We start from the raw sequence: 27386 nt of genomic DNA on the forward strand, positions 1-27386 counted from the left end.
GATTCAGACATTTAAAATTGCGAGGTACGCTGCGTTAAAACGTGGTAGGTGTGGCGCAATATACTGCATCATACCGCATGTTTATATGATAATAGTATCTGGAAGCACCTTATAAAACTGCCAGGTAAAGCTAATAAAGCTTAACGTCTCATGTACAGCATTGTTTTCTTTTCCATTTCACTGTGTGAACATCATTTTTTGGAAGACATTCTGATTTGAACCCAGATGTTTCCATGCTTTTTCCCTGCTTAATATACCTACAGATCCAGTCATTCAAAATGAGCGAGGTACGCGGCGTTCAAACGTGGTGGAGGTAGCGCAACCTACCACAACATACCGCATGTTTTTTTAAATAGGATAATCGTATCTTGAAGTACCTTGTAAAACTGCCAGGTGGAGCTAATAAAGCTTAACATCTCATGTATAGCATTTGAGCTGTTGCCAGAAAATGCCTGGTTTCAAATCCCGGTCACTGCTGAGGGACAATCTTTTTCCAATTAAGAATTTAAATTGTATACTCTTTAGACTTTTCATAATTTAAACTGTATATTACAGCATGTTAATCATTAAACATTAATAAGTCTGTATATTGTATAAAAGCAAGATTGCTCAGCTGGACAAAAGTACACCAACTTCCACCTTCATCATAAATATTTTATGCATCAAGGTCATTAACTTGGTAACTTACGTGGGTTCCGGTTTTAACGTGCTTGTTCTAACATTATTAAGCTTATATTCTGTACTTCATAAAAAGTTATAATGTTTTCTTCTTTTCTAAGAATATGTAGTAAGAACACCACTTGCTGTTATTGTAAAAGGATAAATGTTGAAGTGATTTAACATCACTTGAAAGTTATATTAATATGGAATTGTGTAACTAAGCAACTAAAGTATCAAAAGTGGACGTTTTGGAAATATTAAGACATTCATTTCTGTAAAAAAAAAACTTCTATTGTCCTTGGATTGGTAATGAGCACTGTAATGTTGCGAGCTGCACCCAGGTGATTCAAAGCGCGATCAGAGCATTACTTTGGGTCTATTTCTCATAGAGCCAAATGCATAAAAATAGTCCACTATTATAGCTTATGATGTATCTCTTTCAGGTTTATATCCGAATTGAAAAAAATGTATATTTTGTCTTAATCCAAATGTCAGCACCCAGTAATCGGCCAACAATTTAACTTGGAATTTAAAAAACAGTTTAAACTGGACTATATAGTACACTGCCTGGAGCTGAACCTGGTCCATCAGCGTCATTCAACAGGGAACCAAATGGATGAATTATTATACCCAATGGTTTTGTGTTTAAGAATTTCTTCACGGAAATATTTAAATTAAACGAGGGAGGGGGGAAGGATTATTTTTTACAATTGCCAGAAATCAGGGAACAGCTTGAAAAATGAAAAATGAAAAAAAAAGATACAATCACGTGTTCCTAACTCAAACATTGTATGACTTTAAAAGCTGTAAAAAACTGGTTTAGATAGTTTGAAACCACTTTTTATGCACAACAAACAGGTGATATTTCTTCCTCGTGAATCCAGCTTAGAATCTTTGTGTACGCTGTAAGATTTTTACTTTTTAATTAAACATTTAAAATACTTTAATTTAATAAAAGTTGTACTGATTTAATACCTCCTGATAGTAATATTAATATGGAGTTATGTAACTAAGCAGGTAAAATATCACAAGGGGACATTTTGGAAACATTTGATGTTCGTTTTAAAAAATAGATATATTATTGTCCTTATAGTGGTCTGTCATGTAGTGTGCTGAACCCAGGCGATTCAAAGCCTGATCAGGGAATTGCTTTGTTTCTTACATAGCCAAATACATAAAAATAGTCCACTATTAAGTTCAAGTTCAAGTTTATTGTCATTATACTCATATACAGGTATATGGTATAACGAAATGCTATTTAGCTAGCTCTCAAACGATAAGTAGTACAAAAAAAAACAACACTACAATTGTGTAATAAAAGAAAGACAGAGACAACAGGCAGTGTGCGAAAAACAACAACAGGCAATGTGCAAAACAACAAAAAGTAACAAGTAATGTGCAAAACAACATCAGATGTGCAAAAACATGCATCAACAGAATGAAATAAAAGGATAGAAATTATGGGGAGTGAGCTTTTTGACATGTAAGGTAGAGGTAGATTTCAATGTGTGTTTGAGTTTTTGGTAAGAAAGAAGGCACTGTGAGGTTCAGATCATAGGTGAGAGGTGAGGTGAGGGTGAGAGAGGCTGGGAGTTTAATAGTTTGATAGTACGGGGGTAAAAACAACAAAGCAAGCTCTCATAATGAGAATAAACAGCCATCTGAGGATAGTAAATTAAATGCATGTATTATATAAAAACCTATGTAATCTATCTACTTCCTTTTCTTGTTACAATGGAATATTTCCACCCTTTAGTAACAGATAAGAGCTGTTACAATTGCTGTTAAAAGCCACACCTTCATGCATATTGTGAGCAGAATATCTTTCCCTGAACTGATAATAGCGTTAATTGATGTTGATGTTGATCGCCCGTTTTCCATGTAAATAGTTCCCTGTTTCTGCACCCCTGGGTGTTTCTCTCTCTCTCGCTCGCCCTCTCTCAATTTCAATTCAATTCAAGGTGCTTTATTAGCATGGCCGATGGGTACAATCAGTGTTGCCAAAGCAAATAAAATAATGAGATTCACATGAAACAAAACAAAAAATAAAAATAATATAAAATCTACAGACATACTGTATTACAGACATTTACAACAAAGACATATTATAAAATATTAACATATACTGTAGACAGAAGGAGCATTATTGGGAGACAGGCTCACTGTTCCTCAGGCTGTGACAGGAGATCGCATACTGGGCTGCCAGTTCCACTGAGTTCCCTCCTCCCTCTCCCAGTGGGATTGGGACCCGTTGTATTTCTGGCAGGTGTGGGAACTCTGGGATTAGATTTCTAAATTTAGGGAAGAATGTTTCTCTAGTCCCAGAGTATCTGTCACAGTGCAGTAGGAAGTGCACCTCTGGTCTGCCTGTGTTGCCCAGTTTCTATGGCCAGGCTGTGGTCACTGAGCCTGTACTTCATCAGGGTCTGTTTCTTTTTGTTGTTTCTTATCTTGGTCAAATATTTGGCTAGTGTGTATTGTCTGTTTAGCCCCTCTCTGTGTACAGTAGAGCCTCCTGTCCTGACTGGTGGAGCTCATACAGCTGTGTCTGGAGCTTGAAGCTGATACCCTGGATTCTCTCCAGACACAGCTGTATGAGCTCCACCAGTCGGGACAGGAGGCTCTACTGTACACAGAGAGGGGCGGGAGGGGGGAACAAGCTGCCCAGCCGTGTGGTTGAAGCTGATACCCTGGATTCTCTCCAGACACAGCTGTATGAGCTCCACCAGTCAGAACAGGAGGCTCTACTGTACACAGAGAGGGGCCGGAGGGGGGAACAAGGTGATACCCTGGCTTCTCACACAAACCATAAGAATCAAGTAATAGGTTTATTCCATGCCGAAAAAATGAAGAAAGAAAACACATTACATAGGAAACAGCACCTTTATATAGCGCCTTTAAAGGTAGCTTCTGAAAGCACTTTACGGGATAAAAACAACAATAACAACAACAACAATATTGTATTCCATTGCACTTTGACAGATCGTCTTTAAATCAATTGTTGATTTAAAGTTTGACAGTAAATGTTTATATTGTAACGCATACAGCCGCCATTTCTTTATATAAAATTAAAAAATCGTTTGCGCAGCCTAATAGAGGGGGTCTGCTCTCAGTGACAGCTGACAATCCTCCATACACTCAAGTGAAAAATTAATAAAGCCAATGTAAATGTCGTATTTACAATTTGTTGATAAAAATGTTAAGTTTAATACTGTGTCAAGAGACATTGTAAAGCTTGTACTATTGTGTTGTAGTACATGAATATAATTATATCGTTATTAATTTCTTTAGATACGCGATTCCATATTATATTCCCTTGTTTGCTCTGGTATCGAGCATATTCGCAGAAAGCTTAAAAGTACCACTTTTTATACACACGTTATTTCACATGTTAGTTAAAGACTTCGATGCTTAAAATGTTTAGGGAGAAATGGAATATTGGTGTGTATTTTTTCTTTAAAGTACCGAGACCAGCCATATACAGTTTATATACTGTAATACTGTATGTTTATGTTCCAAAATTAATATCGTTTATGGCCTTCACACGCGTTATGCTCCTATTCTTTTTATGCTCAGCTACTAAGATTTCCCTTCAGTGGTAAAATTCCATATAAATATTCAATACTTAAACGGGCACAGTAAAGACATTAAATATACAGATACATACTGTATACAGTACAGTTTGCATACAGTAATATGTTTATGTTCCTCAATTAAAATCTTTTATGAGCATGTGAAAGGCATGGTGAATCGGAGATTCTCAAAAATTACTGTACTTTGCATGATTGGAAACAAATGCGTGATTGGATCAACGAAATGCTGTGGTGTTACTTTTACGAAGACGGTCAATGAAAAAAAGAATGTGGACCAGGGCAATACTTTGAGTTTACAGCTTGTCCAAGGTCATTCATTATAAATGCTATTAGTAATATCTTCGGTAAAGACTTTGATGGCGACAACTCAAACATGAGAGGTTGAGCTTTATTAGCTCCACCTTGCGGAAATTCCGGATACTATCATTTTACTTGCGGTAACATACGGTATCATGCGATACTATACGAGATTATACGGTAACTTGTGTTACACCGCGAGAAGTGCACCACAAAATAATGCGGTATCGCCCACTTGGCACCCATGGCTGCATCTGTACGTGACCTTGCCCCCATGAAATTAGTGGGAAAGAGGTTTAGTGGGAGCTTTACTCACAGTGTAGTGACCCTGGAGTGTTATTATTAATACACTGTACAGTATAACAGTATAAAGCAAGTATGTTTTTATCGTGTTTGTAATCACTATTCTTGCAGTACATTTTGCTTCTGCATGTTAGCTGGTGGACAAATGTTCAAGGTGAAAATTCTTCCACAGGGAGTGTACCTTTAAACCTTATAGCTTACACAACGATTCTAAGCTGTTCACAAGGAAGAAAAATCACCCATTTTTCATGGATTTCGTGTTTTTAACTAAACTCGTTTTAATGGGTTTTAAAACCAGGCAATGTCTATTTTAGGCACAGACGTTATTGTTTCCTATTTTTGATTTTCTTTAAAATTAAAAGAATCAGTTGCTCATTGTGCCACACAATATTATGTTACATTTTTATGTTTTTGAGAGACTTCAGAAGGCTTCAACTGATGCATAAAAAATAGCATAATGCCTTCTTGCATTATGAAGTCACTTGCACCTGGCATCCGCTTTACTCAAACTAAGGTTTTTAAAAATGCAACCAGATACTAGATATTGTTTAAATAAAAGCTGGGAAATTTTTCACAGATCACTATCTTTAAATCTGTAGGTTGCAGGCTCTGTGTCATTCACGTTTTTATCACTTAACATTGAATATGTTATAATATGTAAAACAAAATAAATGTTAATATAGTTAATATAATATTCACAATTTTAGTTTTTAAAAAGTCTTTGTTAGAAGAAAAACTTGTGCCCAAAGCAAGTATTGAAATCAGATCATCTAGAAAGAACCTCTATTGACAAACCCGCTGCACCGAAACACAGCTGAGACAGTTTAAAAATGTTTCAAAAGTAATCATGCGTAAATGAGTCAAATTAAAAATAAAATGTGTTTACAAAGAAAGTGGATTGCAGTAATGCTTCCAGCTATATAAATACATATATTTAGATCCTTAAATTAATATAGTTATTCATTTCTTTAGATAAGTGATTCCATAGTATATTTCCAATTTAGCAGATTCTAAAAAGTATGAGGTTTTTTACTGTGATAACAAGCACAAGTATTCATAGAAAAGGTTAAAACATGGAATACAGAGGGAGTTTCAGAAATTAAACAGAGGTCTGGAACACCCTATCTCAAAAATAGACTTTAATAAATTGAAGTTTGTGAAAACAGTGACAAATCACCCCGAACAAAATACAATTTTAAAATACAAACAGTTTGAAACTATTAGCCGTTATTAATAAATCACTTAACTTTGAACATGTTGTGATATTTAGAAATACCAGCAAATTCAATATAGTGTCGATAATATTTATCTAAGAAATGTTTATTTGTTAAATGAAAACTCTTGGCAAGAGCTGGGTTCGAACCTCCAGCATGCAAGTCACATGCCAAAGCCATTACACCAACGTGCTGCTTGACAGCTTAAGCTATCTCTGAAAAGGGTAGGCAAAAAGTTTCTAAGTAATCATGGGTGAATGAGTCAAACTAATGCAGATGTTTACAAAGAAGGTGTACTACTGTAATAATTTGAGCTATATGAATATAATTATGTCATTATTATTTTTTTAAGATATGCGATTCCATATATATATTCCCTATTAATCAAATTCTAAAAAGTATGTGTTTTTTTACTGAGATAACAAGCGCAAGTATTCATAGAAAAGGTTAAAACATTATACCTTTTTATGAAGTATATAAACTTAATATAGTCAGAAGGAGCATGTAAAAGCTTTTCCAAAATAACTACAGTATGTAACTAAATGAAAGACTTTGATGCTTAAAATTTTAATGAAGAAAGTGAAGTACTTGTGTGTATTTTTTAACAATAACAGTTAACAGTAACAATACCAGCCATATACAGTTTACATATTATGTTTATATTCCTAAATTAATATCGTTTTTGACCTTCAGACACATTATGCTCCTCTTCTTTTTATGCTCAGCTTCTAAAATTTCCCTTAAGTTGTAAAATTCCATATTAATATTAAATATTAAGTGGCTTTACATGCACAGTAAAGAGATTAAATGAACCAATCATTTCACTAACAACTAATGCACCACAAGTGCCACTTGTCAGTCATGTTGGCCAGCCAATAATGTACTGCAGTATAACGTGCTAGACTGCAGATAATTTGCACAGTATAGTGTTTTACTGCAAATTTTGAATGGCTGCATCTATATAGTATCCAGAAGCAGATGGTCTTGTTATACGAAATGTTTCAGACCAATGCACTCATTTATCAAACTCTGAGATCCTTACTAATTTGACTTTCTATTTGTCTAATTTAGCTGAAACAGAAAATAATACAATAAATAATAATTGAATGCATAAGTATTCACCCCCCACAGAGTTAATACTTAGTAAGACCACCTTTGGTAGCAATTACAACTTTGAGTCTCTTTGGGTAAGTCTCTATCAGCGTTGCAGATCTTGACAGTTGAATTTTTGCCCATTCTTCTTGGCAAAATTGCTCAATTGTGAACAGCAATTTTTAAGTCATTCCACAGACGCTCAATTAGACTGAGGTCTGGGCTTTGACTGGACCACTCCAGGACATTAACCTTTTTGGTTTTAAGCCACTCCAGTGTGGCTTTTGCTATATGGTTTAGATCATTGTCCTGTTGGAAGATAAATGGTCTTCCAAGTACCAGTGCTCTTGTGGATTGCAACATGTTTTCCTCCAGGATTTTTCTGTACTTAGCTCCATCCATTTTTCCTTCTATCTTTGAGTTTTCCAGTCCCTGCCGCAGAGAAGCATCACCACCATGCTTCACTGTAGGGATGGTGTTCTCAGTGTGATGTGCTGTGTTAGGTCAGTTCTGGGCAGATTCACAGTTGTTCCATATTTTCTCATCTTTTAATGGTGGACTTCACTGTGCTTCGAGGTATATTCAATGCCCTGAAAATGTTCTTATATCCTTGCCCTGACTGGTATTTTTCAAAAATCTTGTCTCAGATCTGCTTGGAATGTTCCTTGGTCTTAATGGTGTAGTGTTTCCTTGGAAATACACTAACTACGTGGGGAAGCTCCCAGACACAGGTGTTCTTATTCTGAAATCATGTGAAACACCTCAACTGCACACAGGTGGACTCCAGTCAAGTAATTATGTGATTTGGAGAAGAGAGTTACTTCACAGTTGATTTAGGTGTGTCAAAGCATTGGGGTGAATACTTATGCATTAAATTATTTTCTTGTTTTTATTTTTAATTAATTTAGTAAAATGTCTGGATTGTTTTTTTACTTTGACATTATAGAGTACTTTGTGGTGATAAGTGCCAAACCATTTCAGTTAAAAACATAATGGTTCCATGCTGTAACACAATAAAATATGAAAAAATCCAAGGTAGGTGTAGACTTTTTATAGGCACTGTATTAATAATAAACAACACAATTACAAAGTAAATTCGAAGCTAACACAAAATACAGCTATATAATATGTGAGTTCCAGAGGAATATTTCCTCTAAAGGTAAGGACAACCAGAATTCTGTCCCCTATAATCCAAATACATGTCTGGGCTTTAAGAACCCTTTAAGAACTTTAAAAACAATATTTACTTTATGCTATCAATGCTATAGTTATGGTTATTAATATTGTTACAGCTTTAGGTGACTGAGAAGTGTCACTTAGATTTTAGTTTGTGAAGTTTGTGACACTCGGCCGAGTAAACACTTCTAGATTCAAAGCAGAGAGGATGTTTGTTGAGATGGGTCCCTTGATCAGAAACCATTGTAAAGTTTACTTTGGTATATCTAAGTATGTTGTGGATTAATGGTTGTCAATGGGCAGTACAGAAACACACAATATAAGATCACTTTAACTGCACAGGGAGACAACAAGGAAGGGGTAGAACAAGTAGAAGAGAATTGAGAAATGACTTAACAACAAAGCTGCTATGTAAAGACAGCAGTTTTACACAGATGTAATTCATATACAGTGGTGTGAAAAAGTGTTTGCCCCCTTCCTGATTTCTTATTTTTTTGCATGTTTGTCACACTGAAATGTTTCAGATCATCAAACAAATTGAAATATTAGACAAAGATAACACAAGTAAACACAAAATGCAGTTTTTAAATGAAGGTTTTTATTATTAAGGGAAAAAAAAAATCCAAACCTACATGGCCCTGTGTGAAAAAGTGATTGCCCCCTAAACCTAATAACTGGTTGGCCCACCCTTAGCAGCAACAACTGCAATCAAGCGTTTGCGATAACTGGCAAAAAGTATTTTACAGCACTGTGGAGGAATTTTGGCCCACTCATCTTTGCAGAATTGTTGTAATTCAGCCACATTGGAGGGTTTTCGAGCCTTAACCGCTTTTTTAAGGTTATGCCACAACATCTCAATCGGATTCAGGTCAGGACTTTGACTAGGCCACTCCAAAGTCTTCATTTTGTTTTTCTTAAGCCATTCAGAGGTGGACTTGCTGGTGTGTTTTGGATCATTGTCCTGCTGCAGAACCCAAGTGCGCTTCAGCTTGAGGTCACGAACAGATGGCCGGACATTCTCCTTCAGGATTTTTTGGTAGACAGCAGAATTCATGGTTCCATTTACCACAGCAAGTCTTCCAGGTCCTGAAGTAACAAAACAGCCCCAGACAATCACACTACCACCGCCATATTTTACTGTTGGTATGATGTTCCTTTTCCGAAATGCTGTGTTACTTTTACGCCAGATGTAATGGGACACGCACCTTCCTAAAAGTTCAACTTTTGTCTCGTCAGTCCACAGAGTATTTTCCCAAAAGTCTTGGGGATCATCCAGATTTTTTCTGGCAAAACTGAGACGAGCCTTTATGTTCTTTTTGCTCAGCAGTGGTTTTCGTCTTGGAACTCTGCCATGCAGGCCATTTTTGCCCAATCTCTTTCTTATGGTGGAGTCATGAACACTGACCTTAACTGAGGCAAGTGAAGCCTGCAGTTCTTTGGATGTTGCTGTGGGGTTTTTGTGACCTCTTGGATGAGTCGTCGCTGCGCTCTTGGGGTAATTTTGGTCGGCTGGCCACTCCTGGGAAGGTTCACCACTGTTCCATGTTTTCGCCATTTGTGGATAATGGCTCTCACTGTGGTTCGCTGGAGTCCCAAAGCTTTAGAAATGGCTTTATAACCTTTTCCAGACTGATAAATCTCAATTACTCTGTTTCTCATTTGTTCCTGAATTTCTTTGGATCGCAGCATGATGTCTAGCTTTTGAGGATCTTTTGGGCTACTCCACTTTGTCAGGCAGGTCCTATTTAAGTGATTTCTTGATTGAGAACAGGTGTGGCAGTAATCAGGCCTGGGTGTGGCTAGAGAAATTGAACTCAGCTTTCCAAAGATGTGATAAACCACAGTTGATTTATGTTTTAACAGGGGGGGCAATCACTTTTTCACACAGGGCCATGTAGGTTTGGATTTTTTTTTCCCTTAATAATAAAAACCTTCATTTAAAAACTGCATTTTGTGTTTACTTGTGTTATCTTTGTCTAATATTTCAATTTGTTTGATGATCTGAAACATTTCAGTGTGACAAACATGCAAAAAAATAAGAAATCAGGAAGGGGGCAAACACTTTTTCACACCACTGTATAATATAGATGTATAACATTGTCAGACACTGCATGACATTTTGCTCAATCATCCAATCATACATTTTGATTTAAAAATTGTTTGACAAGAGAATCACCCACTTGTTTTGTGCTTTCCTGGTTATAACTGGATCACATTTCAAGCAAGCTACACCTATTTATGGTTTATGTATTCAGAATGGTATTTTCATAGATCTGTTGACATGGGTATTTTTGAGACATATACAGACACCTGTATTACAGTGCATTATTATTTTTAAAGTAAGTGAATTAACATTGATCGTAAAACAGCTTATTATTGGAAGTGAATTAAAGACCATGTTCATTATGTAAATACAGTTTTATATAGCAACAATATATATTGCATTGTTAAAATGTTTAATAGTTTGATTATAGATATAGCATTATATACCTATAAGCATAAATACTTCTGTATGCATTATGAAGTGAATCTAGATACAATTGGTAACACCTGGCTTGCGTCAACATTCCCAACTTCAAAACAAGGGGATGATTACCGAGATGTAAGTGTCCCAGATTCTTTGATCAAAGTAATCGTAAGGTTTACCTTGGTTTACCTTACGTAATTAAGTTCTGTGTAAATGATTAAGTGTCAATTAAGTGTCAATCAACAGACCTGGAACTGGATATAAAACAGAAAGATGAGATAGGAAGAGGAATGTGGACAACAAAAGACCAGATAGGAGCTAAGTATTTGAACATTGTTAAGAGAGCTTGCTATTCTGTGTTTTTTAGGGAACTCCACTGTAAATAATCCCTTGTTTAAAAATGGCCTCTCCTGCGTAGTGAGTGCATTTTTAGAGTAGCATTTTTAGAAATCACTTTGTGACATCTAGGTTTGTAGGGGGAGACAGATTTAACCAGAGATTGTATTCTGTTTGAATGAAATGAATTAAAATGTAGCTTTCTCTTATTAACTTAAGCATTATATAAGAGTTTGAATACTTGGTGACAATCTTGGGATTTTTCTGGGTGGTTAGGATGTTAGGCCTCTTGAATGTCTGTGAAATTTGTAAAAAGCAAAACTTGTGTATTTTATGTATGTTTATTTTGTGTCTAGTTTAGTATGTGTATTGTCATTATTAATACATATTTTTTTTAATCCAGTGTGTCTGAATTATTACTAATTATTACTAAAGCTGTGCCAGAGGACATAAAACTCAGGTGACTTTATACCAACTGCTCGGGTATATCCTTGGCAAAATCTTACAGGCTGGAGGTTGTGATTATTTATTTTACTTATGGATTTATCTGCTTGGCTATTTTCTGATATTTTCCACTTTCATAACCCCCTATTTTTAATAATATTTTGTTTTTTTAAAAAAAACATCACTTCATATGCATGTTTTAAAAGCAGCAGTCAAAGCTGTCCCCTTAGCGCTAATGTAATTTGATAGAGGAAAAATGATGTACCATTTTCATCATTTTTTTACAGGGGAAGGGACATATATTTTACAAAAGCCAACAGAGGTGTCTTTGCTTTTTTGAATCCCCTTGGTTCTGTTGTTTCTACAGTATTTGATAGTCTTTAAACTGTAAACCTGACTAGTTTACTAAAGGAGCGCCCTTAAGAGGAGGGGTTGCGATCATGACAGACAGAGGCACTTGTGGTGCATTGGTTGTAAGTGAAATGATTTAATCATTTAATCTCTTTACTATGCATGTTTTAATCTGCTTAGTATTGAATATTTATATGGAATATTACAACTAAAGGGAAATTTTAGTAGATGATCATAAAATGAAGAGGAGCATAATGCGTCTGAAGGTCATAAACAGTATTAATTTAGGAACATAAACATATTATGTAAACTGTATATGGCTGGTATTGGTAGTTTAAATAAAAAATACATACCAGTACTCCACTTTCTTCCTAAACATTTTAAGCATCAAAGTCTTTCATTCGGTTACATACTGTGGTTATTTTGGAAGTTTTTGCATGCTCCTTCTGACTATAAGTTTATATACTTTATAAAAAGTTATAATGTTTTAACATGTCCTATGAATATTTGCGCTCGTTATCACAGTTAAAAAAAACACATACTTTTTAGAATTTGAGTAATAGGGCATATAATATGGAATCGTGTATCTAAAGAATTTAAAAACGATATAATTATAATCATATACTGTAGCTCAAATTTTCACAGTAGTACACTTTGGAAATGGTGGATTATAGAGGAGTTATAGAGGAGACAGGTTGTGTATCGCCTCTTTTTACACTTGTAAAAAAGAACATTCCAATGTTAATGCGACACGGAAGATATTATTAATAATGAAACACTTTCGGGCTCACGTGGGTGTGCACCCTACATTGCTGGGGGATCGTCTGTTGTTTGCTGGGATAGGATCCAAATCTTCTATACTGGATAAAGAGATTAGATAAACGATGGAAGTAAAGGCTCTGTGTGGATAGAACTATACACAGTGTTAGAAACCCACTATGAGATGGCAGCATCTCACTGAGGATAAATTATTTTATAGTGCTGGCTTAAGGAGACAGCCATATTCAGTATCAATACCTGGTTAGTTATTTTAACAAATTGCCTCTAAATATAAACATCTTAAGATGCTGGCTCTGTGGATCAGCATCAGCTATGTTTGCCCATTCCTTCAACTCATGTGCATCCAACACACAGTTCAATGCAAGCAACTACACACAATCTAAAATACAAGTTTTAGTTGTTTGAAATTATTCAAATAGCATTTCAAATTCAGGGGGATGGGAAGGAATTTTCACTAGCATGCAATGTTGTCATTGTTAAGGAACAAGTAATAGGTTTATTCCATGCTGAAAAGAGAAGAGAGAAAACATAACGTTTCGCCTTCTTCAGGTGTGAGAGTCTTCAGCTCAAAATGAAATGGAGTTTGTAATGTAGGGCGCTCTGAACAAGTTCAACTTTGATGCAAGACAAATGTGTTTCCTACAAGCTATACTGTAGTGGCAGGACAGTAGCAGTTTGAAATTATTCGTTGTTATTAATAAATCACTTAGCTTCGAACATGTTGTGATATTTAGAAATATCAAAAATGTCAATATTGTGTCCATAATATTTGCTATTTTAGTTTTTCAAATGAATTTTAATTTGTTAAAATAGAACTCATGGTGGTAATAATAATAATAATAATTGCTTACACTTATATAGCGCTTTTCTGGACACTCCACTCAAAGTGCTTTTTACAGGTAATGGGGACTCCCCTCCACCACCAATGTGCACATCAGCTATCAGTGGGGAGGAGAGCAGAGTAATGAAGCCAATTCATAGATGGGGATTATTAACAGGCTGATTGGTAAGGGCCAATGGGAAATTTGGCCAGAACACCAGGGTTACACCCCTACTCTTTTCGAGAAACGCCATGGGATTTTTAATGACCACAGTGAGTCAGGACCTCAGTTTTACATCTCATCTGAAGGACAGCACCTGTTTACAGTATAGTGTCCCCGCCACTATACTGGGGTATTACGACCCACACAGACCACAGGGTGAGCACCCCCTGCTGGCCCCACTAACACCTCTTCCAGCAGCAATCTTAGTTTTTCCCAGGAGGTCTCCCATCCAGGTACTGACCAGAACCTGCTTAGCTTCAGTGGGTTGCCACTTGTGAGTTGCAGGGTGATATGGCTGCTAGCATAATTGGCATAGCTGGTATAGCTGGTAGCTGGGTTCAAAACCCTGACTTCCAGCACACAAGGCAGACGCCTAACCCATTAAGCCACACATGCAGTCGTGTTCAGATGAGTTAAACTGATGCTGACATTTCCAAATAAAGTATACTACTGTGATAATTTGAGCTACAGTATATGAAAATAATTATATCGTCATTAATTTCTTTAGATACGCAATTCCATATTATATTCCCTATTAATCAAATTCTAAAAAGTATGTGTTTTATTACTGCCATTATGAGCACAAATATTCATAGGAAATGTTAAAACACTATAACTTTTTATGAAGCATATAAACTTAATATAGTCAGAAGGAGCATGTAAAAACTATTAAAAAATAACCACAGTATGTGACCGAATGAAAGACTTTGATGTTTAGGGAGAAAGTGAAATACTGGTGTGTATTTTTTATTTAAACTACCAATACCAGCTATATACAGTTTACATAATGTGTTTATGTTCCTAAATTAATATTGTTTATGAGCAATCGCCGGGAAACCATTATAGGCTCGGTGAATCGGAGCTTCTCAAAACTTACTTTGTGATCGGCTCAACGAAATGCTGTGGTGTTACTTTTTGTCAATGAAAAAATAGTCCTTTCATGTCGAAAAAAACTGATGCAGACGGTAACAAAGAAAGTGGACCACAGTAATACTTTGAGCTTACAGCCTGTCCAAGGTCATTCATTATTAATAGTATTAGTAATATCTTCCGTAAAGACTTTGATGCATAAAATATTTCTGCATAATTAAAATATTTATGATAAAGGTGGTAGGTTGTGTACTTTTGTCCAACTGAGCAGTCTTGCTTTTATAAAATATACCAACTTTTTAATAGTTAATGATTAACAAGCTGTAATACACAGTTTAAAATTATGAAAAGTATAAAGAGTATACAACCTAAATGCTTAATTGGAAAAAGTTTGTCCCTCAGTAGTGACCAGGATTCGAAACTGGGCATTTTCTGGGGACAGGTCAAATGCTGTACATGAGAAGTTAAGCTTTATTAGCTCCACCTGGTGGTTTTTCAAAGTGATTCCGTATACTTTTATCATAAGTGTGGTATGACGCATTATGACGAGTTGTGACACGCCACGCCTACCGTGTTTTAATGAAATGTACTCCTCAGATTTTGAATGGCTGGATCTGTACTGATGGAAAAAAGAAACGCAACATTTTCTGGAATGAGAATATTATAGTTATCGCTTATGTGCTTTCACAAAAAGTTGTCAATTTGTTTTGTTCTGACCAGCAATACAACTTGTGCAGTGAGGCATTGCACTTGCCAATCACACAAAAGCTCATTAGGTGAACTTTTACCCAACGAGGTCCAGGTGGAACAATGCCTGTTCAGGTCACCTTTAAAAAGGCCTAAATTCAAAGTTTAGTTAACTGCAAGAAAAAGGCCACACTTAGTCAGTTTTCTGTGCATTTCATAATGCCTCGAATGTCACCAGAAGCAAGGGTGAGGGCCATTGTCATGCTGCAAGCAAGCATTTTAAGTGCCAGCTTTGCCAGACACTAGTAAGCCACTCCAATGTGTCCCAACTGCAAAGAAGGTTTCAGCAGACCGGTAGGACAGATGACTGTCCAAGATCCGATTGCCCTCGAGTGACCACACCAGAGCAGAACCGACACATCAGACTCGTCCATCTGAGACCGTACTGCTGCTGAAACTGCTGGCAGACACAATGCCCACATCAGTGACAGGACAGTGAGGCTCCATGCTTCTGGCCTTAGAGCACAACGACCTGTCAGAGACCCTCTGCTCACACCTCCTAGATGTCACACCTGACTAGCTTGGACCAAACAGAGGCTGCGATGGACTCGTCAGCAGTGGCGTCAGGTCCTCTTCGTGGATGAGTCACTCTTCAGCCTGTTCCACACAGACGGGAGGGCCAGAGTGTGGAGGAGGAGATGTTGCAATTCTTTTTTCCATCAGTATATTTTGAGAACTAGAAATTTTAAAACAAAGTAGTGCAGCCTGTCTGTTTTCTTTGTCTTGGTCAGTGATAAGGGCCCCCATTAAACTGGGGGCCTATGTAAGTACACCAAGTGGGCATTACTTAATCTGGCACTTGTTAGCCATATTTCAGTAATAAAACAGCCATTGCTTTATTACTTTCTGTCTTTTACATTGGAATTTCCACTATATACCTGTGTTTTATCAATTTAAAGACATTTAAATTGATATAGTCTGCAAATACTTTTAGAGTTATTTTGTACTAATTGATGATCATGGTTAGTACATTATTGCTAGAGACGTTTGGATAGTTGTTTTTTATCTGAAGCACAGTGATGTAGTGGTTAGCATTAACTCCTTACAGCTTCTCACAGCTAAATTCAAGTCAGGCTGGGACACCTGCCTGTGAGGTTCATATGTTAATATGTTCATAAGGGTTTTTGAAAGGGTTCATTGCCCCTTTCCTGTTGGTGGGGAAGTGGGGTTGAATAGAAATTCAAACCTGGGTGGTTTATTTACAGTACAGCTAATACTAAAGTGAAATAGAGTCAGATACGATATGTGAGATGTATTGCTCTTTTCGCTTGACTGCTCTTATCTTATATATTTCTGTCCATACATTATCTAACTGCTTTATCAAATAGAGGGTCATGGGGGACCTGGAGCTTTTCCCAGTAAGCAACAGGTGCAACTCAGGTAACACTCTGGATCAAATGCCAGTCCATTGCAAGGCACACAAAGACACAAATGTGCAGAAACCCACACCAATTTTACATAAGCCAGTTAACCTATCTGTATGTTTTTGAACTGTGGGAGGAAACTGGAGTGCTAATGATTCAATCAGACCAGGTTTGCTTCAATTCTACGGGTTGTTGTATCAACAGGTGGCTTTCCTTCAAAGCCAAAGTTTCCCTGTTTCACAAGTTTAAATGTTTGTTTAAAGGATTGTGGAGGAGCCGGAGACTATCCTGGCAAGCAGATTACACCCTGGATGGGATCACAGTCCATTGCACACAGAGACACAAACACATTCACATCTATGTCTGGGATTGAGTCCAGGGTCCCAGCATTGTGAAGCTGGAATACTAACCACTGCCCCATCATGCTGTCCTGGTAAAATATTTAATAAAAATACAATAGATGAGACGCACTACTTCAATAGCTTCTATTTACCCATCCACATCAGTTTACATTACTGATCTTTTCAAATCTTTTTCTGTAATGGTTTTTGGGTAAAAACTGAAGCCTTTCTCTAACAATAATTGTTAAAATTGGTATTTTGTTTTAATTGACAGGAATACACCATAGATGTTTTCTTCCGACAAAGCTGGAAAGATGAAAGGTTAAAATTTCATGGACCAATGAACATCCTTCGATTGAACAACCTGATGGCAAGCAAAATCTGGACTCCAGACACTTTCTTCCATAATGGAAAGAAATCAGTTGCTCACAATATGACAATGCCAAACAAGCTGCTAAGAATTCAAGAAGATGGGACACTATTATATACAATGAGGTACCACTTGAAACTTTCTTGAAATCCTGGTTCTATTGACATATTTAACTGCTCCATATTCACACTTGTCTTTATCATTTCAGTCTTGTTCCATGTTAATGTTCCATATAACATAAAATATGTTATATGGTCTAAGTATGTTAAAATGGGTTAATGTCAGCCTGTTTTATAGTTTATCTATTTAATTTTCTGTCACATTTTTTTCTTAATATACATACATCAATTTTCTAACCACTTAATACAATTCAGAAACTCAGAGGAGCTGGCAGCAATAGTAAAAGGTGGGATACACTATGGACGGGATGCCAGTCCATCCAGACACAGACACAAACACACTCACACCAAGACCAGTTTTCCCAGAAGTCAGTTAACCTATCAGTATATCTTTGGAAATTTGGATATTTGCAATACACGCAGTGGTTAGCATTGCTTTGTAATACCCATGCCAACACTGGTCCATGTCTCAATTTCTCCATGATTTAGTCTCCACTTGGTCTGTCAAGATATCTTATGCCGTGTAGGTGATGGGGGTTTTAATTTACTGTTACATTCAGACATTGTACAGTAAATTCAGAATAGAACAGTAAATTGCAAGAGTACCTAATAACTTTTAGCAACCAATCAAACATAATGATTTATAGTCTTACACACTTACTTTAAATCTACGATGCACAATTTATGGATTCAAAACCAAAACATGCATAACAAAACAAAAAACGAAATAAAATGTATTTGAACTGATCAGCTGTGATCAGAAAGGCTGATTATTCAGAAAGGCTGATTATTCAGTCAGGATTTACAAAGTTTTAATAAGTTCATGGTTACAGTACACATTGACTATAACGTCAACTATAATAGATGTGTATCTCGTAGTTTCTATCAGTCACACATAATCACATTTATTCTCAGATACATGTAAATATGTTTTTGATATCATTAACTAAACATGAAACTTGTGTTTGGATTGTAGTTAAACTCTCAAGAATTGTAATGTGAATCAAAAAGGTTTTATGCACAAAGATCCGCTGGCCACACATCCTTGATTATTTAAACTTTCCACTGGTTAGATGGAGCCTGGGGTAGGTCCGATTGCTGTTCTCTCTATGCTGTGAGTATCCTGATTGCAGAGAGAGAGGAAGAGAAAGAGAGAGCTCTGCCTTGCATTGCTAGGCAACTCTGACAAATTTAGCATCTGGCTGAACTTCGGTCTTTAAAATCAGTCTGTGAAGAGTTTGTCTTCCTGGGATCTGGCAGCAAGTTAGGCAGGTGGGGGAAACTCGGTTAGTCCCAACTATAGTGTGGTTCTGAATATACTCTGATATTTAATGTTGACATAAGAAGAGTCTAACTGTCTTATTTTGTCAGGTGAAAATAACTGGGTTTGCAATCAAAAGATTTATTTTGCTTCAAAAAGAATATATTGGACTGAATTCTGCACTTTACTGACTCACTCTCTCATCCAGGCATCATTTAGAAAAAGTCCTGACTCAGATTGCTTGCAGTTACATGTTTGGAAATGTCAATAGCTGGAGAGAGATGAGAACCTAGTGAGTTAACCAAATAAGATCAGTTGGGTCTTCACTTTTAACATACAACATCTGAAGATGGTGATTGCTATCGGCTAAAGTTTTGGTACCTGCCTGGTAGCATCAATTGTACTATAGTTTATTGTAGAAACATGTTTGACCCTTTCCATTCAGTGCGGTATTAAAACCGTTATTGTGAGTACTGAAATTCCCTGAAACAGCAGTTTTGTTTTGACAGTCATTTGGAGAAAAAAGAGAATATCAAGCACAGTACATAAATAATAAAATTGTTTAATAAAGTGTGTTATAACACCACAAAATAATATTATAAATAAAACATTTTTACGGAATTTCTTGTGAATGAAATTAATCATAAGTCACAATTCAGTTTAGATGAAATAATTCAATCGGAATACTTTTTTTAATATGGTTGCAGTAAAATGTTTAATGCCTCTCTGATAGTTGTTCTTGCACTTTATTCTGCAGGATGCAAACCAGTTTAAGATATATAGTCCCCACTGACAAACACTCTAGCCCTGTTACCTAGTTGAATTATTTTGCACTGTACATTGACATTTTACTCTGGTGTACATGCTTTTTAATACAAGAGTGAGCAGTCCTTGACTTGAGTGTCTGCATGTTTTATTTTCATTTCAGCTTTCACAACAGGATTGGACATCTCTGACTTAATACATTGTAACTTAATACAGTGCTTCTTTAGTTTATTATGAAACAGCAAATTGCATAGTCTGCTAAATCAACAGACACCATGCTGCTTACTGACATAGAGAACGGGGAGATGTCTGTGTGTATACTTGAAAAAAATTGGTTGAGAAACACTAATAGAACTAAATCTGACTATTATGTCTCACCACTCAAGAGAGTTGGATTGAGACCTATTGTTTTGACACATGATGGAGAATCAGAAGGCACATGAAAAAAAAAATCATGTCCCTTGTGTTATACACTGGTGGGCTGCAGGTGTCAGGTCCATTGTTGGCCTGGGACACAGTAACATTCTGTCACGGATGTTGGAGGGGACAGACCGTGGAATGGCAGGAGAGCGAAAAGACCCTATGCGTAACGGCGAGACGGGGGTTAGCCCGGGCTCAGCTGTTCAGGGAATGCTGTATAGAAACCTACAGTATGCCCTCAGGTAGCGGACGTGGGGCGACCTGGTGCTACAGATGCAGCCATTCAAAGTGCGCAGCACAGACACGTACCGGAGGTAATTGGCTACGGCCTCGCGCATCGTGATGCGCGCTGACGCAAAATACTGCGGTACGTGATTGGTTGACCGACAGGGGCACTCGTGGTGCGTTGGTCGGTCGTAGAAAGATTTAAATGTCTTTACTGTGCCCGTTTTAGCATTGAATATTTATATGGAATTTTACCACTGAAGGGAAATCTTAGTAGCTGAGCATAAAAAGAATAGGAGCATACTGTAACGCATGTGAGAAGGCCATAAACGATATTAATTTTGGAACATAAACATACAGTATATGGCTGGTCTCGGTTCTTTAAAGAAAACATACACACCAGTATTCCATTTCTCCCTAAACATTTTAAGCATCAAAGTCTTTAACTAACGTGATACCGGAGTCAACAAGCATACTTTAGAATTTGATTAAAAGGGAATATAATATGGAATCGCGTATCTAAAGAAATTAATAACGATATAATTATATTCATGTACCGCAACACAAGAATTGTACACACTGTACAATGTCTGTTGATAAATCAAATTCTAAAAGTATGCTATACGAGAATTTACGGTAACTCGCGGTAGACTGCGTAAAGCGCACCGCAAAATAATGCGGTATCGCCCGCTTGTTTTGAATGGCTGCATCTGTAGGTGGGTTTCAGGACATCCGAACGTCAATGCTGAGCGAAAGCAGACTGAAAGACCCAGAAATATATAGCCCTAGAGAGAGAAACACCGGAAGGACAGCAGAGAACCGGAAATGAGAGACAGGACAGAGAAGGAGCGCCCTCTGGCTGCAGAGGGCATGACACATTCCCATAAGTGGTTGCATTTATCCCAGGGTTCTCATAACATTCTTAGGCCAATTGTCAGTGTTCCCTTCACTCTTATCAGTCGTCAAATCAATCTGCCAATCATTCCTCCAACTAACATCTAATGGTGCTCTGACATTAAACTACTCATGATAGTGCTTTTTTGAGAAATGACCTGTGAGACGCGTTAACCTGAAATCTGAAAGCAGAAGTCTAAATCCTGAAGCTCATAACGTAGCTCTGTCTTCTCTTGTGCTATGATTGCCTTCCACACAGCCTGATCCCCATACACCATAACTCTGCTTCATCTCCATTCACCCTCAGCTGTCTCTGGCAAGTCCCCAGTGCCCTCAACCTTGGTTTTTTCTTCCAGCCTCTGAAGATTGCTGAATTCCTGCAATTGGATTCCTGCTTGTCAGTTCCACAAAGACCTAACCCTGAATCTGTACTTCCACAGCATACAGGGCATACAATTAACCACGATCTAGATCTAACCTCCAAAGGACAATAACTGACTGAAATGATACATAATACATAATATAACATAATAATAACAAGAATCTTCTGGTGCTAGAACTAAATTGTGGCTCAAAGATTTGGAATGATATTGGGCTGTTGTTTGAATGAAAGGCTACAATTAATGGACTACCTCATACTAAGTGGGCAAGGGGGCTTGCCACTGCTCTGACTGGCAAATAGAAGCAATTAAAGTCTGCTTCCCTGGCAAACTAGAACAGAGGACTCTTATTAGGACCATTTTTTTCAAAAACACATTTTTGATGGAGAGATGCTAAGAGACATTTACCTTGTCTAAAATACGTGAAAAATAGCTAAATCTGGACATTAATTCTAAAGAATAAATAATGGAAAAACTGGCTTGTGAACAATTTTTCATCATCTTGAACCCTGAAATGCACTGCTAGGTATAATATGACCTTCATATTATGAAGTGATATTATAATAGTGATATGGCAACCCACTAAAGCTCAGCAGGTGTGAGCCTGGTTATTACCTTGATGGGAGAGTAGGGGTGTAACCCCGGCATCCTGGCCAAATTTCCCATTGGCCCTTACCAATCATGGCCTCCTAATAATCCCCATCTATGAATTGGCTTCATTATTCTGCTCTCCTCCCCACTGATAGCTGATGTGGGGTAAGCAGTCTGGAACACTGTGGCTGCCGTCGCATCATCCAGGTGGATGCTGCACATTGGTGGCGGCTGAGGGGAGTCCCCATTACCTGTAAAGTGCTTTGAGTGGAGTATCCAGAAAATCGCTATATAAGTTTAAGGAATTATTATTATTATAATCTTTTCATTGCTGAAAACATGTAATCCTGGGACAGCATGTACCTATGTATACAACCTCATCCCTTTACAGCTTTGAGCAACAGCTGATTGTGCCTAAATGTCAAAAGATTAAAGTTTGTATTTAGGATACACAAATTGATGGACATTTATGGCATTTAAATAAACTGTGTCATTACTGACACACTTTTACTAGTCTAATTTAATATAAAATGTTTTAAATCATTGTGATATTGTGGATAGTCTGGAAAAAAGTAGCATTGGTAAAAGATTTATTCTCATTGTCTGGGACTATGAAACATGTTAACCAAAAGCATTCCCACTGAAATCCAAATTATTAGGACAGTCAGTTTCTTTTGTATGCATTCCACAAGAGCTTATAACTTTATAACCGGTCTGCTTCATAATTTCCACCACTTATTAGGCACTATGTAACACTCAATGACACCCTCAGACAGTGGAATTCTTTGAGTTGTTCAGTCTTACACTCAAGAACATGTTTCACGTCAGAGACTGGTAAAGACTGGGATGTCTGGCTGCTATATGCAAAAGCAGGAAATTAGGTTCCACAAACTTACCCTTTGAGCTACTTTATGGCAGAATATTAGAAGAATGTTATAATCAGAACATTACTGACCAGATGAGAGGCGGTCTGGAACAGTTATCAGCCCTAGCAATGCAGACCCAAGCAACCTAGAAGAACTAGTTTTAAACCTGGACAAAAAGTCATAAAGTTGTTGCATAAGATGAATAATATGCTCTTGACAAAATGGCAGGGCTTATACACTTTACTGAAGGGAACCTAGCCAATGAACTGTGAACTGGAGACCAGAGAACAATGAGAGGAAAGGCAAATGTTCTGCATCAAGCTTTTTTTAAAAAGAGAAAAGAGCCACAACAGGTTAACTATGTGCACACTATCAGCTTGTTATGAAAGTACAGGATGAGGATGAAATTGCTGATGCATTTTCTATTTGATGTCATCTAGCTAGACATCACATTTCATTCTCCAAACAATATGACATGGACTTCAGTAGTGTAAACCATGAAAACATCTCTCATCCATCAAGGCATCAATATCAACACTAGAACACCTGTAAAGGAGAAAATGCAATATGTGCCACCATACAAGGTGACAATGCTTAAAGATGAGCTTGGCACCAAGCTCACTTTCAAAGTCACTTCCCCATCTTCAGTGTTTATAGCAGTAGTACTGTAATCATACCAAAACCCAAACGATAGGATGTTACTGTATATGAACTTCCATTCACTTAACACCTTACACTTAACCTCACACTTCAGATTTACTTGACAGCTAGGAAAATCTAAATATCTTACCATGACTGACTTCAGCAAGGAATATTGGAACGTTTCACTTACTACCATGCAAAACCTCTCAACGTGTTCTGAACACCATTTAGCATTTTTAATTCACCTTTAGGCCTTTTTGTTAACATGGTTTAACTGCCACAATCCAAAGACTAACAGAAAAAAATCCTTTCAGACTGTTATGATTTTTGCTGTCAATTTGGATGATATCATCATTAATAGCACCTTCTGGCAACCCCATCTTTATCACATCCAAATCATTCTTCAGAAAACCCGTGAAGTGGTCTTAACAAGTCATGGAACTAAATGTTCTATTGTTTACACTAAGAAATGATATCTCAGACACATCTCGGTCTGGCATTATGCAGAAAACTTCAAAACTATCTGAACACGTGCCACCCCTATATAGATTGAGCATCAGTTGGTGCTGATATTTTATTACCCAATTCACTGACATTGCACTACTTTAGCCAGTCTTATGAGGAAAACAAAAACACTTCACCTGGACAGATGACTGCATATTTCCCTTAATAAAAACTTTATTTAATCTGCTATGGAAAAAGTGTGCTTAGATGTCAAATGGGATCTGGACAGTCTAATATATTATTAATTTTACCATAATTCACGATTGAAATGCATTATCAAGCTCTCCAATGGATTTACACAATGAAGTACATCAATAATCAAATATTTTCTTTCACACCCCAGGTTAAACAATACCATAGAATTTTTGCCCAAACATACCACTGATGTAATCAAAGACAAGGCCTGTCAATACAAATAAAGTCTATATAACACTTTATCATAACTATAGCTATGCTTTCCTCTATGTAAACAAAAATAGCCCCACCAACACAGTGATGAGTCTCAAACGTCTTTTGTAGAGGGTGGGGGATTAATGTGAGGATATAGTCATAGACACATTACAAATAAGACAGAGTCATAGACACATTAGAAATAAGACTAAAAACCCCCAAAATACTAAATCCTGAATCCCACGTATTGTTCATATGATTACTTGCTGGCATTTGAGGTATGTAGAAAAAGGAGGAGGAACATGATAAGCTCCAGACAACAGGGTACCAAGATTAAAGATTTAAAACTCCTGTCTCAAGACTGAGACCTTTTGTTAGTCTTACAACACTGCCTATTAGCACTTCCTACTGTAAAAAAATAAAATTGTGATAATATTATAAAGCTGTCCTGAATGAGTGGTTTCAATTAAAACTTTTTTTTTCTCTAGCTTAATAATAAGAATAAGAATAGTTTTGGACATATTGCAACTTACTACAAAGAGTGTTAGGGAGTTGCAGAAATCAAGCCTTAATGTTATAAATACTGTAAATTAATCAAACACTTAGCATTGAACATTGATAGAAAGTGCCCAATTCTTGCAATATTTTTTAGATGGAACAAATATGTGTCTTAAATTTATCATGTGTGGCTTAAAATATAGGAGAAGATTTAGCATGACTCCAAAATTTCTGAATACTGTTTAGCCTTAAGGATGATTTGCTTGGTTAAGGATACATTCAAAAATAATGTTTTCTTTCTTAGACTGACTGTTCAGGCAGAGTGTCCCATGCATCTTGAAGACTTTCCCATGGACGCCCATGCCTGTCCTCTGAAGTTTGGCAGCTGTAAGTAAAATATGCAAAACATATTCAATTTATAAGACCATTGCTATCCTTTACATGAGGGTTATAAAAGGTCCGTTCTCCATACTTTTTTAATAGTGTTCATCAAGAGTTTGACTTTTCTAACCCATTAAAATGACATTAAATTAAAAAAGTCAGAGTGCCACAATCTGTTATTTAAACAGATCATATTTAGTACATTTTTATATGAATAATCTTAATGTTTAATTTTATTATTATAAATGTTTGCCTAAAACAAGAGGTCATTCAGCAAAATTAACTCCTTAGATCAGGGGTGCCCAACCAGTCAATTTCAGAGTGCTTGCCATTCGATCGCAAGAATGTTTGGCAAAAAAAAATAGGCTATTTGGCTACTTTATTCGATAGCAGAAAAAATCATTCAGATCTGTGCATGAAATGCCATACTTTTTACTGCCCTTGTGTGTGTTTAACCCTTGTCGAATGGGTTGTAAAAGTCTCTTCCCTGAGTGCTGGCTGACACTGAAAAAAAGGCTACAGGAGCTCCGTAAATAGAGAGTGTTGTGTGTGCTACCCAAGAACGTTCTTTTGGTTATTGCAGCATGAACCCCACATTCGCTACAGTGCATAGTGGAGCAAAACAGACTGGCCGTGACAAATTCGCCAACAGTTTGATAAGTCTGATAGGCTATTTCATAGTTGTAGTGTTTGAGCGAAAATGATGAAGCAAAAAGTCTGAAAACTTACCGTTACCACAAGGAATGGGAGCATGCTTTTTTTTGTACTTTCGCGTTCAAATCTGCAATGCTAGCGTCTACACGAAAAAGGGAAATATAGAACAACATTTCAAAACGGATCACAAAACGAATGATGTGGACTTTCCTGATTAAAGTAATCCCGGACACCCTCCCAGATACTAAGAACCCATCTGTTGAAGAATACATCACCTCCCTCCGAAAACCCTGGCTTACATATCCGCAACCCAGGACGATTGGGTTTCTTTACTTATTATAACAGTTTTACCTTGGCTTCTGGGCAGGTCCATGAGGAAGTCGACAGAAATATGCGACCAGGGGCGTTCGGGCACAGGAAGGGGTTGCAGGAGTCCCGCTTTCTTGGCACAAGGGGATTTAATCCTGGCACATATGGCACAGGCCAGCACATATTTGGCGACGTCGATTTTTATGGACGGCCACCAAAATTCCTTTGAAATTAATTCCAATATGCATTTAGAGCCAGGGTGACCGGTGAAATGGGAGTCATGACCCCACTGAAGGACTGCTGAGCGGATGGGATTGGAGACAAAAAGTTTGTCCGGAGGGCATTGGGGAGGGACCATTTCACCAACCAGGGCACGTCTGACATTGGTCTTCAATGTCCCACTTGACAGCTGCGAGAATCTTGCTGGGATGGATAATGGGCTCAGACTCGTCCTCTGCTTCAGGAGGGTCATGGAGGCGGGAGAGAGCATCAGCCTTAACATTCTTGGATCCAGGAGAATATGTGATGAAAAAGCTAAACCTAGAAAAGAATAATAATTAATAATAATAATTGCTTACAATTATATAGCGCTTTTCTGGACAATCCACTCAAAGCGCTTTAGAGGTAATGGGGACTCCCCTCCACCACCACCAATGTGCAGCACTGGATGATGCGACAGCAGTCAGTGCCCCAGAATGTTCACCACACATCAAATATTAGTGGGGAGGAGAGCAGAATAATGAAGACATTCAGTAGAGACCACCAGGCGTGGCGAGGGTTAAACCATTTCGCAAACTGGATGTAAGATAATTTTTTATGGTCCGTGAGGATGGTGAAGGGATTTTGGGCTCCCTCCAGCCAATGTCTCCATTCATCTAGAGCGAACTTTATGGCGAGTAGCTCTCTGTTCCCCATGTCATAATTCATCTCAGCTGGGGACAATCGTCTGGGAAAAAAAGAACATGGGTGGAGAGTCCCCTTGTCAATCTGACGTTGTGACAGGATGACACCCACACCATGGCCGGAAGCATCTGCTTCA

General features: G+C 37.3%; 1 protein-coding gene across 1 annotated transcript in view; it reads left to right on the forward strand.

The window, feature by feature from the left end:
• gabra2a (gamma-aminobutyric acid type A receptor subunit alpha2a) overlaps nt 1-27386 on the forward strand; it is a 322305-nt gene that overhangs the window by 63472 nt on the left and 231447 nt on the right. Inside the window, exons 5-6 of the mRNA XM_088933041.1 lie at nt 17353-17573; nt 25308-25390. Of these exons, the coding sequence (XP_088789167.1) occupies nt 17353-17573; nt 25308-25390 (304 nt within the window). The remainder of the gene's footprint in view (nt 1-17352; nt 17574-25307; nt 25391-27386) is intronic.

This window comes from Atractosteus spatula, chromosome 1, assembly GCF_055471065.1.
Source record: "Atractosteus spatula isolate fAtrSpa1 chromosome 1, fAtrSpa1.hap1, whole genome shotgun sequence".
NCBI lineage: Eukaryota > Metazoa > Chordata > Actinopteri > Semionotiformes > Lepisosteidae > Atractosteus > Atractosteus spatula.